This window comes from Aulonocara stuartgranti, assembly GCF_965226115.1.
Source record: "Aulonocara stuartgranti genome assembly, chromosome: 10".
NCBI classification, from domain to species: Eukaryota; Metazoa; Chordata; class Actinopteri; order Cichliformes; family Cichlidae; genus Aulonocara; species Aulonocara stuartgranti.
Genome location: NC_138946.1, coordinates 22,264,041 through 22,277,335, shown reverse-complemented (window position 1 = coordinate 22,277,335; position 13,295 = coordinate 22,264,041). Strand labels below are relative to the sequence as shown.

The window sequence follows — 13,295 nt, the reverse complement described above, 5'->3', positions numbered from 1 at the left end:
TTTATTTAGCTTTATTTAAGTCTTGGGGCCATCATGATGCAAAATTTCATATCCCCAGTGTCATTTGTTTCCTTAGTGTCAAAAAGCAAGCTATTAGCATGCACGGATTCTATGTTTTTAAGCAAGAAAATCACTGCTATCAGCATCATTATCGTAGAAAGCAACAGGGTAAAAATAGGGAAAGAAATTTAACATTTAACAGTGTATGGACACGTTTAATACAGCTGCTGATTTTTGTCCAAAAGCTCATCCAAATGTAGATTCTTTGTCATTCTTTTATAACCGCTGTGCTCTGATACTCCTATGACTAGCCTGACACTACTGGTGAAAAGCTGCATTTTTACACAAAAGAGAGTGGGTCCATTTTCCTAGTATATATGCAAGCTTTATTTATTTATTTTGCTTGGAGTTATTATTTGTACTACAGCTGATTTCCCTTGAAGATAAGGTCCTGGCATCAGACTGACAACAGCAAAAACACTGCATGTGATACTACAGAGATCCTACCACTTGAGGGCAGCACTGAAGTACTATCCACATGCAGCAGACTTCCTTAAGCAGGATAAATTAAAACCTTATTTCCTCGTACAACATAACTGTACATAGTCTACACACAATACACACATAAAACATTATATACTTCACCAACAAAGACAAAAAAAATGCATTTTGTACATTGAATAATCACTGTGTGATTATCAGCCCTCTACATTCCTCCCTCTAAAATAATCTATTTATATTTGTTTGTAAACTGAGTAATGCTTGACCATTAATTCCACTGTTAAACTGTTCCCTCATTAAACTGTTCCATGATTTTATGCCACATGTGGATATAGAAAAAGTTCTTTTCGTAGTCCAAATTCTTTGTATCTTAGAATTTGTTGTACCCCTTAAGTTGTAGCCATTCATCTCTATCACAGAACAATTTCTGAATGGTTTCTGGCAACAATTTATTCCTTACATTCATGCTGTTTTGAATTAAAGAATTTTACTGTTAAAAAATTGGATCAATTTGTTTATAAAACTTTACATTACTAACAATTCGCATGGATCTTTGTTTTGTTTTTGTTGTTGTTTTTTCAATACATACGGTGATTGTAATGACCTTTGATGAGTATTTTCTCCACACAGTAACATAACAATTTAAAACCAAAGAATTGTAAAGGATGTAAAGTGTTTTTTGATGTCTCACATGCCTCACTTTAGGCAAGACTGAAATGCTTTAACACAGTTTGTTTTGAATATCATTACTGTGAGATCCGTGTATACTATTGATATCTTAACCAGCTAGTTAGCAATCCATTATTTATTTAATAATTTATTCCAATACCTTTACACTTTGCACATCGCACATATATGCTATACATTTTGCTATTGTCTGTAATGTCTGTTTTTCTATGCTATTTACACTGAGAGCAAAGATAAAAACTTAGCCCGATTACTATATTTGGCCAATAAAGCTGATTCTGACTTCCAGCAACTTTTTTCATTTATTATCACACTCAGGAATTTAGTTTCATGCACTCGTTCTATGTTGAAATCTTATATTTGTACTTGAAATTGATTTTTGTTTTCATTTTACTGTAACCAAAGGTTTTAAACACTCAATAGAGCTTGCAAAACTCCCGTCTACTGTTTCACACTCCAGTCCAATAGGTGGCGGTACAGCAGCTGAACGCTGGTCTGCCAACCACCAACAGAACCTAGACTACGAGCGAGGAAGACACCGAAGAAGAAGCAATAACAAACAAACCTAGCAGCTGTAAGGTAACACAACTTGGTGGAAGTGTATGTTGTCTTTATTCGACGTATCATCGGTTTTTGTTTTGTTAGTTCTCTATAAAACGTTGTGAATGGGCTGCGCAATAGATATATGAGTATCTGTTACGAAGACATCGTAGCTGTTATCTAACGTCAGCTAATACTAGCCAGACGGCAACTAACGTTTAGTTAATCCTCGCTGTGTTTGTCGTTTTGTCGTGGAAATATTAACTCTTTAGAGATAATTGGGGAGTATAAAAGCAAAATAAGTGTTATATATTAAAAAAACACGGTTATATGTGAGAATCTCAGGTGAGGTCACAAACCTCCCACTGCACTTATTAGCGGAATACTGAGGTATGTCCTTCCCACACTATAAACACATGAGATAATGTTACTTGTGCTTTGGTCAGAGTTAAGGAGAAACTGACCTTAACTGTATGCTAATCGCATTTCAGCTAGTCAGTCTACTTTGACCTTTGACCTAACTGCATAGTTAAGTCATGAGTTTTATTGTTGCGACAGAGCCTATGCAAAGATACCAGGCTAACTTCCTGTAAACAACAAAAGCGACAAAAAGTTGCTACATTCCTGTTTTGTTAGAAAGACAGGAGACAGTATAATTGATGTAAATATGTAAAAATTGTGTATGTTTCTGTGTCTTGTGTACTGTTTGTTTGTATATGTGTCTTTCTTGCTGCTGTTACACCCAAATTTCCCCTTGTGGGACAATTAAAGGATCATTCTATTCTATTCTATTCTATATGGGTTAAATGGCTAACTAGTGACACAAACCATATGTGGCCTTTGGGGAATGTTACTATCTTGCTAAAAAGAATCTCACTTGTTTTACCTCATCCTAGCGAGCGTGTTGTCGTTTAAAATCTCTTTTTCTTGAAGGTATGCGTATACATGTACGTGCATTCAGATTCCGCATTGTTGAGTACACTTTGAGTCAACTGGCTTGTTTTCATCTGTACCAGTATAAGGGCCTTGAATGTATACTGTGCGTATTCATACTTTTCCATGTAAAAGGGTGTTTATTTGTGGGTGATATGTGGAGAATATGTAGATGTAGTCTACTTCAGATCCGTGGTTCTTCTGATTTGCATGTGAGTGGTAAATCACAAAGCTTCCAAACAACTGGTTAGATTACTTATCTGTGTTAAAGTGATAAAAAGTGGAGTGTCAACAAAGCAAACCTCTGGAAACTGCAAACAGTCAGTGAACTTAAGTGTTTTATGTAAACATGCTCCTTTGCTTGTGAAAATGCCAATTAGCTTGGGTTAAAAGAAGTCAAATGAGGACAACAACATGGCAATAACCTCCAAAAGTACTTGTCTTGCTACTCCATAACAATCTAGTTCGTGTAAATGCGTGATGGTGGGTTACTTCATTCTTTGTTGATGAATCAGGTTACAGATTTACTTAGATTGAACTATTTGAATTTGCATAATAAGGCATCACATAGACTTCTGTGGTGAATCTTTGCAGAGCCTGCGACGTAACCTACATGATGGCTGCCAGCTTTTATGCTTGTGCGTGGTGCGTCATGTGTTAATTATCACATTTTATGTGCGGTGCCATCCAGTAGAAACAAATAAAATTCTGGCACTTTTTTCCCCTCCTCTTTCTCCATTCTTTGTTCTGGTCAGTTTTTTTTTTCTTTTTGTTTTTTTTTTCCAGGGCAAAAATATTCGCTCCTCTAGTTTTTCCACTTTGCTCATTCTATCACGCCCATCCCAACAATGTCAGCAATCTCCCTTGTGGAATTTGCTGACATTTGAGAGAATTATTGTCTAAAGGTGAAGAAAGATGCCCAACGGATTTACTTTACCAAATGGACCATCCCAGCCTTACCGTATTGGTCTATTTGATTCACCTTTTATTGTTTATTTTATTTTCACTTGCTAAATACGGGACAGACTTGACTGGGGAAAAGAAAGGGGAGAAAAAATGAGGGAAAGAAAAACAGCGGGGAAGAGGGACGGGGATAAAGGGCAAAGGGCAAAAAATAAACAAAATAAGCAGACAAAAAATACATATATCGATCACCTGTTGAGAAAGAAAAAAGAGAAAACAAGCAGAAGAAAAAAAAAGAGCAACATAATAAACAACATCACGATGATCTATGGGAATATCACAGTAAATACTAAACATTATTGTGCAGCACGTAAGATCGACAGCGCACAGTGTGCTTTGAGGTAGGAGCCAAAAAGGGTGTAGTTTGTGTGTGTGAGCACCCGTGTGTACACCTGTGAGCATGAGTGCGCTTGTATTTAAAAGGTTCCTTCATGTAATGATCTGCTAGAGGATGTTGGGAGCCACAGTCCTTATATTAATGCTGTAACTACTTGTCCTCATATCTAGATCATGATTGTTATTCTCTGAAATAAAATAAAAACTGTTGAAAAGGTAGCCAGAAATGCACAGGAGGAATCATCAGTACTGAACAGGCCAATCACAATAGCTGGAGGCTGTGCACACCCAACTACAATATTTGTAGGGAGGTGCCCGTCAGATGATGGGGTAGGTCACTTTGTTGGGTTTCAGAAGGGATTGTGGTTACAATGTAGCTATGGTGTAGATTTCCTGCTGAAGCATAAATCTCTAGTTCAACATGACTACTTCTTTTTTATAGATTAGTTCAACTGTAAGTAACCAAGGATGGTGCAGCTTGGCTGTCGGTGCATGGGAACTCGACTGAGTGTGCTTATACTGGTTTTCTGCAGCATACTGCTCCCCTTGCCTACAGATGCCTATATATATGCTGTAAGTAGAATTGGAGTTTTAAATCATATAATTTGGTAACCTTTGTTTGGAAAGATGAGCCTCAGACTCTTATGAAACTTTTGCCTGTTCTCATAGTGTTTGTATATTGTATTTACAGCATTATAGCAATATTACCAAAACATTTGATGACCGCATTGCTTTGTTTGGATCTGCACTTCCAAAGGATGGAATAATGGTGAGAACTGAGTGTTGAAGGAGGAGTACAGATGGTAAAATGCAGGTCGATTTCTTTTATAATGATGCTTTTTTTTTTTCTTTGTATCTTAGGGAGTTTTGGTTGCCTCTCATCCAGCTAATGCTTGCACAACAATAGACCCTCCCCCACCACTGCCCCCATCTTTTAATGCCACAACTACCAAATTTGTTGTTCTCATCAAACGTTATGACTGTAACTTTGATATAAAGGTAAGCAGAGTTTAACACTGAATATTTGTTGTCTGAGAAGCACACTGCTCTAATGTAAGGAACTTGTTTCAGGTTTTAAATGCACAGCAAGCTGGATACGATGCCGCAATCGTTCACAACATTTATTCAGAAATTCTGCTCAATATGAACTACAGCAATGGTAATTATTTGTGCTATTATAAACATGGGAAAACAAATATTACAAATATAAATATTTGCTATTGTACTGTCCTACTGTGTGTGTCTGATTCCTGTTGTTTTGTATTTTTTTTTCTTTTTCAGAAACTATTGCAGAACAGATTAATATTCCCTCTGTATTCGCCAGCTACTATGCCTCGCACATTCTTAGGAATTACATAATTCCGGAACAGGGGTAAGGAAGAACAATACCAGTAATATTAAACATAAACTGTAGATTAAACCAACTTTTTATTGTCAGCATTAGATTTGTACCAATCTGGAAACCATTTGGCTTGGCTGCTGATTTAGTTTCTCAGGCAAAGGCCAGTTTTCAGACTTTCCACTGTAGCGAGCTTATATCTTTGTTATCATGTCACGTGACTAATGCAGGTAAATAAGAAAGCGAATTCTGTTAATCAAATTGCATCTGTGATTGTCAAATGCTTTTGAGATTGAATTTCTGCAAAGTTTTCGCTCTTTTGCTCTGCAACCTCAAACACTGTTGGTCCACAGACCTTAGATTGCAAAGGGAAACCAGAAGGTTTCCAGTACAGACACTTTGCCTACAGAATTTACATATGGAAATGTATAACCTGTAGGCAGATCTGTTTATATGTATTAGGTTTGCAGAAACAAACATATTTCTACTTTTTTCTTTTCTTGACTTGTAGGGCGTATGTGATTCTCAAGCCAGACTTTCCTTTTCCGCTTTCCTACTACCTTATTCCCTTCACCGGAGTAGTGTGCCTGATCATTCTTGTGATGTCTGTTGTTTTCGTAAGTATATGCATGAATTGATCTTTTCTGGGTTGTTTATACAATAACACATGATGAAAGTAGACCAGAGGTAGTAGAGGCTTTTTGTGTTATAAAAGAGTGACCTAACTGTAGCTCAACATATCTCTGTGTGTTTATTCTAATCCAGCTTCTTAGTATCTAATGATAGCTGTCAAACATGAACACAAAGAACAAACCCAGTGATGTCTATTAGGCAGCTTTTATTAAACTTACAGAAATGAATCTGGTTATTTTCCACTTGCGTAATGTCACCTTCACTTTATCGGTCTCGCCTCTCTGCTCAGCTTAGCTTAATGTGTGGCAAAGTGAGGGGCAGATGAAGAAGAGCACACATGAATAGAGCCTGCCACAAACGCATCAGAGGAGAGAAACGACCCTTTTTGTAATAATGAGTACATGAGCATTAAGCAGTTCTCCCCCATTTATTTATTTGTTATTTCTTAGGGAGGCAGGCCATGAGGGTTAAGGGAAGTGTTGAGACGCCACTGTAAATCTTTTTTCCATCGATAAAACTGAGCTTTTTTTTTTCCATATTTCAGATTACACGATGTGTACAATACAGAAAAAGGCTGAGAAAAAATCGTTTGTCCAAGGAACAGCTGAAACGCATTCCAATACACAAGTTCAGTAAAGGTAACCATTTTTGCTGTTATTATAATAAATAATTTTTTTAAATATTAAGAAGTGACGGTAAATTTGAAGGCTGCGTTTTATTTTTTTAATCATTTGGGAAGACTTTTACGTGCGTTGAGAGTTACATGCCTGTTTATGTCTAATGATGTGAGCTGGTAACATTCAGTCTCTTTCAGGGGATGACTATGATGTGTGTGCAATATGTCTGGATGAGTATGAAGAAGGGGACAAGTTGCGTGTTTTGCCTTGTTCACATGGTAAATATCTGATATTCTGTGTTGATGAGGCACTGAACTTTTTTTTTAAGTGCTCAATCATCTAATCCCATCCTATTTTCTAAAATATGAATTTTTTTATCTTTTAAAAACTCTTGTTTAGTATTTTAATCGTCATCCTCTGGTAGGTTTTTCATAAGTTCCTCAAAATGTTTTTGATTTTCAGCCTATCACTGCAAATGCGTAGACCCGTGGCTCACACAGACCAAGAAGACGTGTCCAGTGTGCAAACAACGCGTTACCCGCAACAACCCTGAGCAGTCCGAGTCTGAGTCTGAGACAGAAACTGGAGGACGTGGAGAGGAAGAAGGACCAGAAGGTGACGCAGACTCGGAGCGCACTCCTCTGCTTCGACCCTCCAACCCGGGGTCACCCACAGGAAGCCCAGGGGCCTACTCAGCCACCACCACCACAACTACCGCCCAGTGCCTCACCTCCCCTGCACACTGCAACTCACCCATCCTAGGTTATGAAGGTTGCTACTCACCGGTGGAGGACACAGACTCAGAATGTGATGACACAGGAGAGGGCAGGCACCACTCTGACGATGACACAGCTCAGCTCATTGGTAGGGACTGAGAGGAGATCTGATGGCCAGAAATTAGCTACAATGAGATTATTTAGTTTGACCAGAAGGACAAAAAAAGTTTCTATCCTCATACGTATTGTTATTGGGAAAAAAAAAATTAAATTGTTTTCAGATTTGTGGCAAGCTTGACAGTTAGTTAGTTCACTGATTTAGTGCTGATTGTTAAAAATCTGTCACCCAATAACCAGTGGAGTTCTTTCAAGTGTCATAACAAATGCAGAACCTGCGGTTGGTCAGTTTTACCAAGTGCAATGTTGAGCATAAACCACTGAAATCCACACATTTACTGTAGTTCATTAGCTTTCAAGCATGATGTCCGCTGTAACTGGATCACTAGTGCAGTACAAAATGTCCAGATCACTTACCAATTCCCTTTTAGGCAAGAGTGAAATGTCCATAGATGACGTCTTCGTGGCCAAAGTTGTGCAAAAATGGGATGGGATCTTACCTTGTGCAAGGTTCTGTTTAGGATTAGTATAGAGTATGAAGGATTTATGTTGTCTTAAAATTAATAATTCCTGTCTTTTATTTTTTTTCTAACAAGGATAATGGGGTAATATTTGTCTTCTTTTTATATTGTAATACCCCCAGTTCTGTTTTCACACATTTTAACTTTGCATCCAAGTTTTCTGAAATATGAGAAGTTAATATTGAATTAAGTCACAGTAAAATATAGGAGATATGTAACGTTACTGCTGCTTTTACATTGTTAATACTCTGCGGTTGTGGACAGTTTAAGGAAACTATTTTTTAGCTTTATACAGTTTGTTGATCAAACTCAGGTTTACACTCCAATAAATTGTTGGTGGCGATAAGAATAAGGTAATGGGGTTGTGGTCTTGTAAAGTGTTTTAGCGTTTTTCCTCGAATCTGTTTAAATGTATGTAATTAAGTTTTTTCTTCTTTCATTTTTTTTTTTGTTTTTATTTTTTATACAACAAAATAGAAAAGAAAAAATTGTAGAACAATAATGTGAGAAACTGGGACACAGGTGGTGGTTTTAGGAAAAGCAGAGCATTGCCTTCTACTGGCCTTCATCTACATGTCTGTGTTAAATGTCTGGAAATTGAACAAGATTGATTGACTCTCCACCCACACTGCTCTTATCGAGCTGTCTTTAAGACTGCTCTTATTCATCAGTGTGAACATCTGTCGGTGTGTTTTTCTTGGGTGATCGTGGCTCAAGAGTTGGGAGTTCGCCTTGTAATCGGAAGGTTGCCGGTTCGAGCCCCGGCTTGGACAGTCTCGGTCGTTGTGTCCTTGGGCAAGACACTTCACCCGTTGCCTACTGGTGGTGGTCAGAGGGCCCGGTGGCGCCAGTGTCCGGCAGCCTCGTCTCTGTCAGTGCGCCCCAGGGTGGCTGTGGCTACAATGTAGCTTGCCATCACCAGTGTGTGAATGTGTGTGTGAATGGGTGGATGACTGGATATGTAAAGCGCTTTGGGGTCCTTAGGGACTAGTAAAGCGCTATATAAATACAGGCCATTTTTTTTAAATAATCAAAAATAAATTGCTTTCCACATGTTTGGCTCCTGTAACGATAACGTAAGCTCGCATAGTCATGCTTGATTTGCACCTGAAAGCCGAGCAGCTGTGGTTTGATTCTCCACTTTCTGAGATGAACTTGGTGAGGTCTTTGCCCTTGATGTTTTTCAAAGAGACGTACTGGAAACCTTTTAAATCTGTTTCTGAATGAATAGGGCTGTCATATCAATACATTCCTTCATTACTGACTAAAAGACTCGACACTTCTAAGATCTCTTTGGGACTTGTTTGCAATAGTCTGTATTGTAAAATATAGAAACTCCTCCTTTTTACAAAATACTTAAACTATCTTTTGTACTGTACTTTTTTTTTTTTTTTGCTCTTTATGTCTCAGTTTTAGAGACTGTTCACCGAAACACTCAAACATTATAATGCCCACTCATTTTTTCATTCTTTGTTCTTTGTTTTTTAGACTGTGCCTAGGTTATCAGACTTAAATAATAAATGTATAGTGTCAAGTGTAATTCCATGTGTAAAGCAGGATTGGGAATCTTTCAGATGTTGAAACACTATCCGTGAAAAGCTGCAATAAAGATCTTGTTTGTGGAAGGGTTAATGATATTAAAGTAGGACTGTGTTGCTGTTCGTTTAAATGAGAACACTTAAGTAGATCTTCCTTACAAATGGTTATTGATGTGATCATTTTATTAATAAAGCCACTTGAAAAGTTTTGACTTTGTTACTTTGTTATTAGAACACCTGCTATCTTTTATAAATATTTGCAATATAGTAAGGTCAGTAATGTATTATAATAATATTTAAACCATGCTTTTATCAGCTGAGCTGTTCTCATCTGACGTTTTCGTTAGTTACTCTTCTGGTTCTCAGTCTCCTTCTAGTCCTCCAGAAGGGGGAAAATATACCCCCACCTCACTGTTTGTTTGTTTTTTAAAGTTAATCATTAAAAATAATGTTTTACTAATGATCCAAGTTGAATTTAAGTGAAAAAAACAGCATTATTAAACATATTTTTCCTATATAGTAAATATTAATCAGCTTCCTTTCCTCCATGTTTTCCCAAAGTTACTCATTTTTGTCCTCCTGCAGAGTCTGTGCTCATGGTCAGCTGATGCAACTTTAGTCAAGAGAGCAGCAGAGCTGACATTTCTTGGTGCAAATTACATCTGAAGATGCATCTGCTGATTTCTTAAAGGCGCTCTTTGACTGGAGCATGGAGAGGAGTAGAACCTTAATTGACGTTACTTCCCTGGGTTTTTTGCATAATTACACTGAAAACCACCCCGATGCGTTTCAGATTAAACAGTTAAGATGTGATTCAAGTGCAGACTTTTTGCTGGTTTTGCAAAACTACTTCATTAACACCCACAGTCCCCTGTTTTCAGAGGCTCAAACGTAATTGGACAACGCAACATAATGTTAAGCATAAGCATGCTGTATTGGCTTTAGGTCGGGTGACTGATGTGGCCTTTGGCGAATATCCCATTTTAGCAAACTGTTGTTTTTGTGGTTTGCTTTGTGTTGTTATCCATTTGCACTGCGTAGCATCGTCTGATCAGTTTTACAGCATTTCGCTAAATCTGGGCAGAGGGTACAGCTCTGAACACTTCACAGTCCATCCTGCTCCTTCTATCAGCAGTCCCATCATCAGCACACACAATTTATATAGTCCCTCTGGCACCTCATGCCATAACACTGCCTCCATCATGTTTGACAGATGTTGTGGTTAGCCGTGGCTCATTAGCTCTTTCTTTCTTCCTTTCTCATAATTCTGTCTTTCTATCATCCTCGTTTAATCTAACAAAAGGTTTTTTTACTATTATTTTATTTATATTATTTCACTAGAATTTCATCTCCTTTAGATGTTTTTTGTTTTGTTTCTTGGTTACATATTGCGATCTCTTTGTTCAAACTATGGAAATAATGCTAAAAAAAAAGAAGCTAAAATACAAGTTCAACACTTTGAAGCAATTTAAAATATTATATATGTTTTGTTTGTCACGAAATAACAAGGAACAGGCCTCACCTGGCTATAAAACAGGTGTGTCATTATCCAACAAATGATGGCTGTAAGTCTATGCTCCAACTGGGAAAGATGATTCTGGTTCGACTAAACACTGCCTCAAATAAAATTGCCTGAAATGCCTGACGAGTTTCAGTTTTATGCGGCTGATTATCTACAGCTGGTTTGGGTTTATTGAATTTAAGATCTGAAAAAGTCCAAATAGTTTTAACAACAGATCAGAGATGTTATAGAACAGATGTAGAAAAAAAACTTACAGAAAACGATGACATTTAAGAAGTAGTTTATTAGATCTCACACTATTGTCTGTGAAGGTTCTCAGTCATCCAGGTCATCGTAGTCAAAGGAGCTTGCAAAGAAAAGCGTCTGGACTTCTTTAAGTTGCTTGAAGACGTTTCACCTCTCATCCGAGAAGCTTCTTCAGTTCTAAGGTCAAATGGTGGAGAGTCCCAGATATAAACCTAGAGATCCCTTCCCAGACGCCTTAACGCCCACTCACATCCTGGGCCATCTGACCTCAGGAATTCGCATGATAAGGTGGGGCCAGGTTTCACAATGAACACACCCGAAACTCTGGCTGATTGGGACCCACGCCCAGTTTCCCACCTTGGCTCAGGCGATTAGAGGATCATCAGGGGGTCCTTTTGTCCCTCTGTGGGGGGTCACTCCCACTAGGTTTATATCTGGGACTCTCCACCATTTGACCTTAGAACTGAAGAAGCTTCTCGGATGAGAGGTGAAACGTCTTCAAGCAACTTAAAGAAGTCCAGACGCTTTTCTTTGCAAGCTCCTTTGATCTCACACTATTGCGTTTTACTTTCACTAGACAGTGAACCTCCAAATATATCCTTTCTTTGTGCTTTTCTTTGTTCGTCCTTTGAACCTTAACTGGTGCCTCATGTAGTCCAGGATAGCAAGTGGAGTGGAGATGATGTGCAGGTGATAAGGACTCCCCAGAAAAGCCTGTGAACATGTGAATAGTAAAAACTGTTATTTTCTCTTTTATTTCTACAATATTATTATGATTATTGTTAGGATAATAAAAGCATTGCCTGACAATACACTGATAATAATATTATCAATTAAAGAATTAATTAAAGCTGCTTATGGAAGGAGTGCAGGGCATCTAGGATATAACCAGAACCAGATCTAATAACTTACTTTCATCTGAGGTTAAAAAAAAGCTGTTTGCATTTTTTTGATAATTTCAAAAAACCTTTGAACCTTAAACCACTTTGTTTGTTTCATATCAACATAATTTGTAAAATAATATCAGATTAAATTATTTTAGAGGGAAGTTAAAACTCGCCCAAGGAATAATTCTGCTGAAATGAAAATTAAAGTAAATGCATATCACACTAGGGTGTAAGTTCTCTTGGTACAGTCAATAAATTACCTCTGGTTTTTATTTCTGTGATGAAAGTTAGCAAATAAAGTCACAAGAAAATGTACTTTACCTCATTGTCGTCCTGGGAGATCTTTCTGGAATCCAGAAGCATAATTAAAGTTAAGACTAACAGGAAAGATGATCTCAGCAAAGAGCAGCTTGATGGCATCTTTTCCAGAGAAAGTTCAGAGTTTTTAAGAGTTTTCGAGATTCTTTGCAGCAAATCCAAGCTTTTTTTTGCTGACGAAGAGTCTTGTAAAGGTTCTTCTGGTTTAGAGGAGAACTCTAAATGTGATGATGCTAACCTATGCATGGCTATCATGTATCCGGGGTATAAAAAGATTTATTCAGCTCAAATGTAAATTGGCTTTTCTTTAACACAGCAGGTGACATCATTAAAGGGACATGAAATACTGAAATTAACAAGGATTAAATGGCTTGAATTCATCGTATGCATAAAGCCCTAATGAATCAAGTCTTAATGAGTAACCATAAAACTGAAAGGTAGGGTACGGCTTATGTCTGGAATAAGCACATTAATAATGTAGATGATATATGATTCAACAATTAATTTTAAATTATAGAAACACTTCAAGGAACATGGTATTGATGAGTGTTCAATAGAAAATAAGGTAATCCCACAGCAATTTTACAGTCATACATTATGTCTTGTATACATTTTTCAATGGACTCATCTTGGATAAGAGTTATAGAACCCTAAAGACAGCAAATCCAGCAAAATGTATTGGATTTAATTTATTTCTTCTAATAGTATCCAGTCGTTTTCTTCATACACAGTCTCCTGTTTCCAGAGCTCAAAGGCAAGTGGACAATTATCTAAAAGCAGTTTTATGGCCAAGTTGGACCTGTTCCCTTATTACGTCGTGGCAAATTTGTCAGATTAAATATAAACACTTGTTTCCAAGTGTTTGGCATTTGGTAGCTTTT

At 37.5% G+C, this 13,295-nt stretch overlaps 1 protein-coding gene across 5 annotated transcripts; it reads left to right on the top strand.

Moving 5' to 3' along the window:
- The first annotated feature begins 1,671 nt into the window (after nt 1–1,671).
- rnf167 (ring finger protein 167) lies at nt 1,672–9,649 on the top strand. 5 transcript variants are annotated; one of them, XM_082549583.1, is made up of 10 exons: nt 1,672–1,762; nt 4,403–4,533; nt 4,652–4,729; nt 4,822–4,959; nt 5,032–5,119; nt 5,242–5,332; nt 5,811–5,916; nt 6,477–6,570; nt 6,747–6,827; nt 7,012–9,649. In XM_082549583.1, exons 2-10 carry the CDS (start codon nt 4,429–4,431, stop codon nt 7,422–7,424), a joined length of 1,194 nt encoding a protein of 397 aa, XP_082405709.1. In that variant the 5' UTR covers nt 1,672–1,762; nt 4,403–4,428; the 3' UTR covers nt 7,425–9,649. The 5 variants fall into 5 exon arrangements, with proteins under 5 accessions (XP_082405709.1, XP_082405706.1, XP_082405708.1 ...); XM_082549580.1 differs by having other exon boundaries at nt 1,678–1,767; XM_082549582.1 differs by having other exon boundaries at nt 1,722–1,788.
- Nucleotides 9,650–13,295: the final 3,646 nt, after the last annotated feature.

What these genes read in the sequence shown, in the direction of transcription:
- rnf167 (XM_082549583.1), top strand. Translation starts at nt 4,429, where the DNA reads ATGGTGCAGCTTGGCTGTCGGTGCATGGGAACTCGACTGAGTGTGCTT. An exon ending in TTGTGATGTCTGTTGTTTTC is followed by an intron (nt 5,917 to 6,476) that starts GTAAGTATATGC and finishes TCCATATTTCAG; the next exon opens with ATTACACGATGTGTACAATA. An exon ending in TGTTTTGCCTTGTTCACATG is followed by an intron (nt 6,828 to 7,011) that starts GTAAATATCTGA and finishes TTTGATTTTCAG; the next exon opens with CCTATCACTGCAAATGCGTA.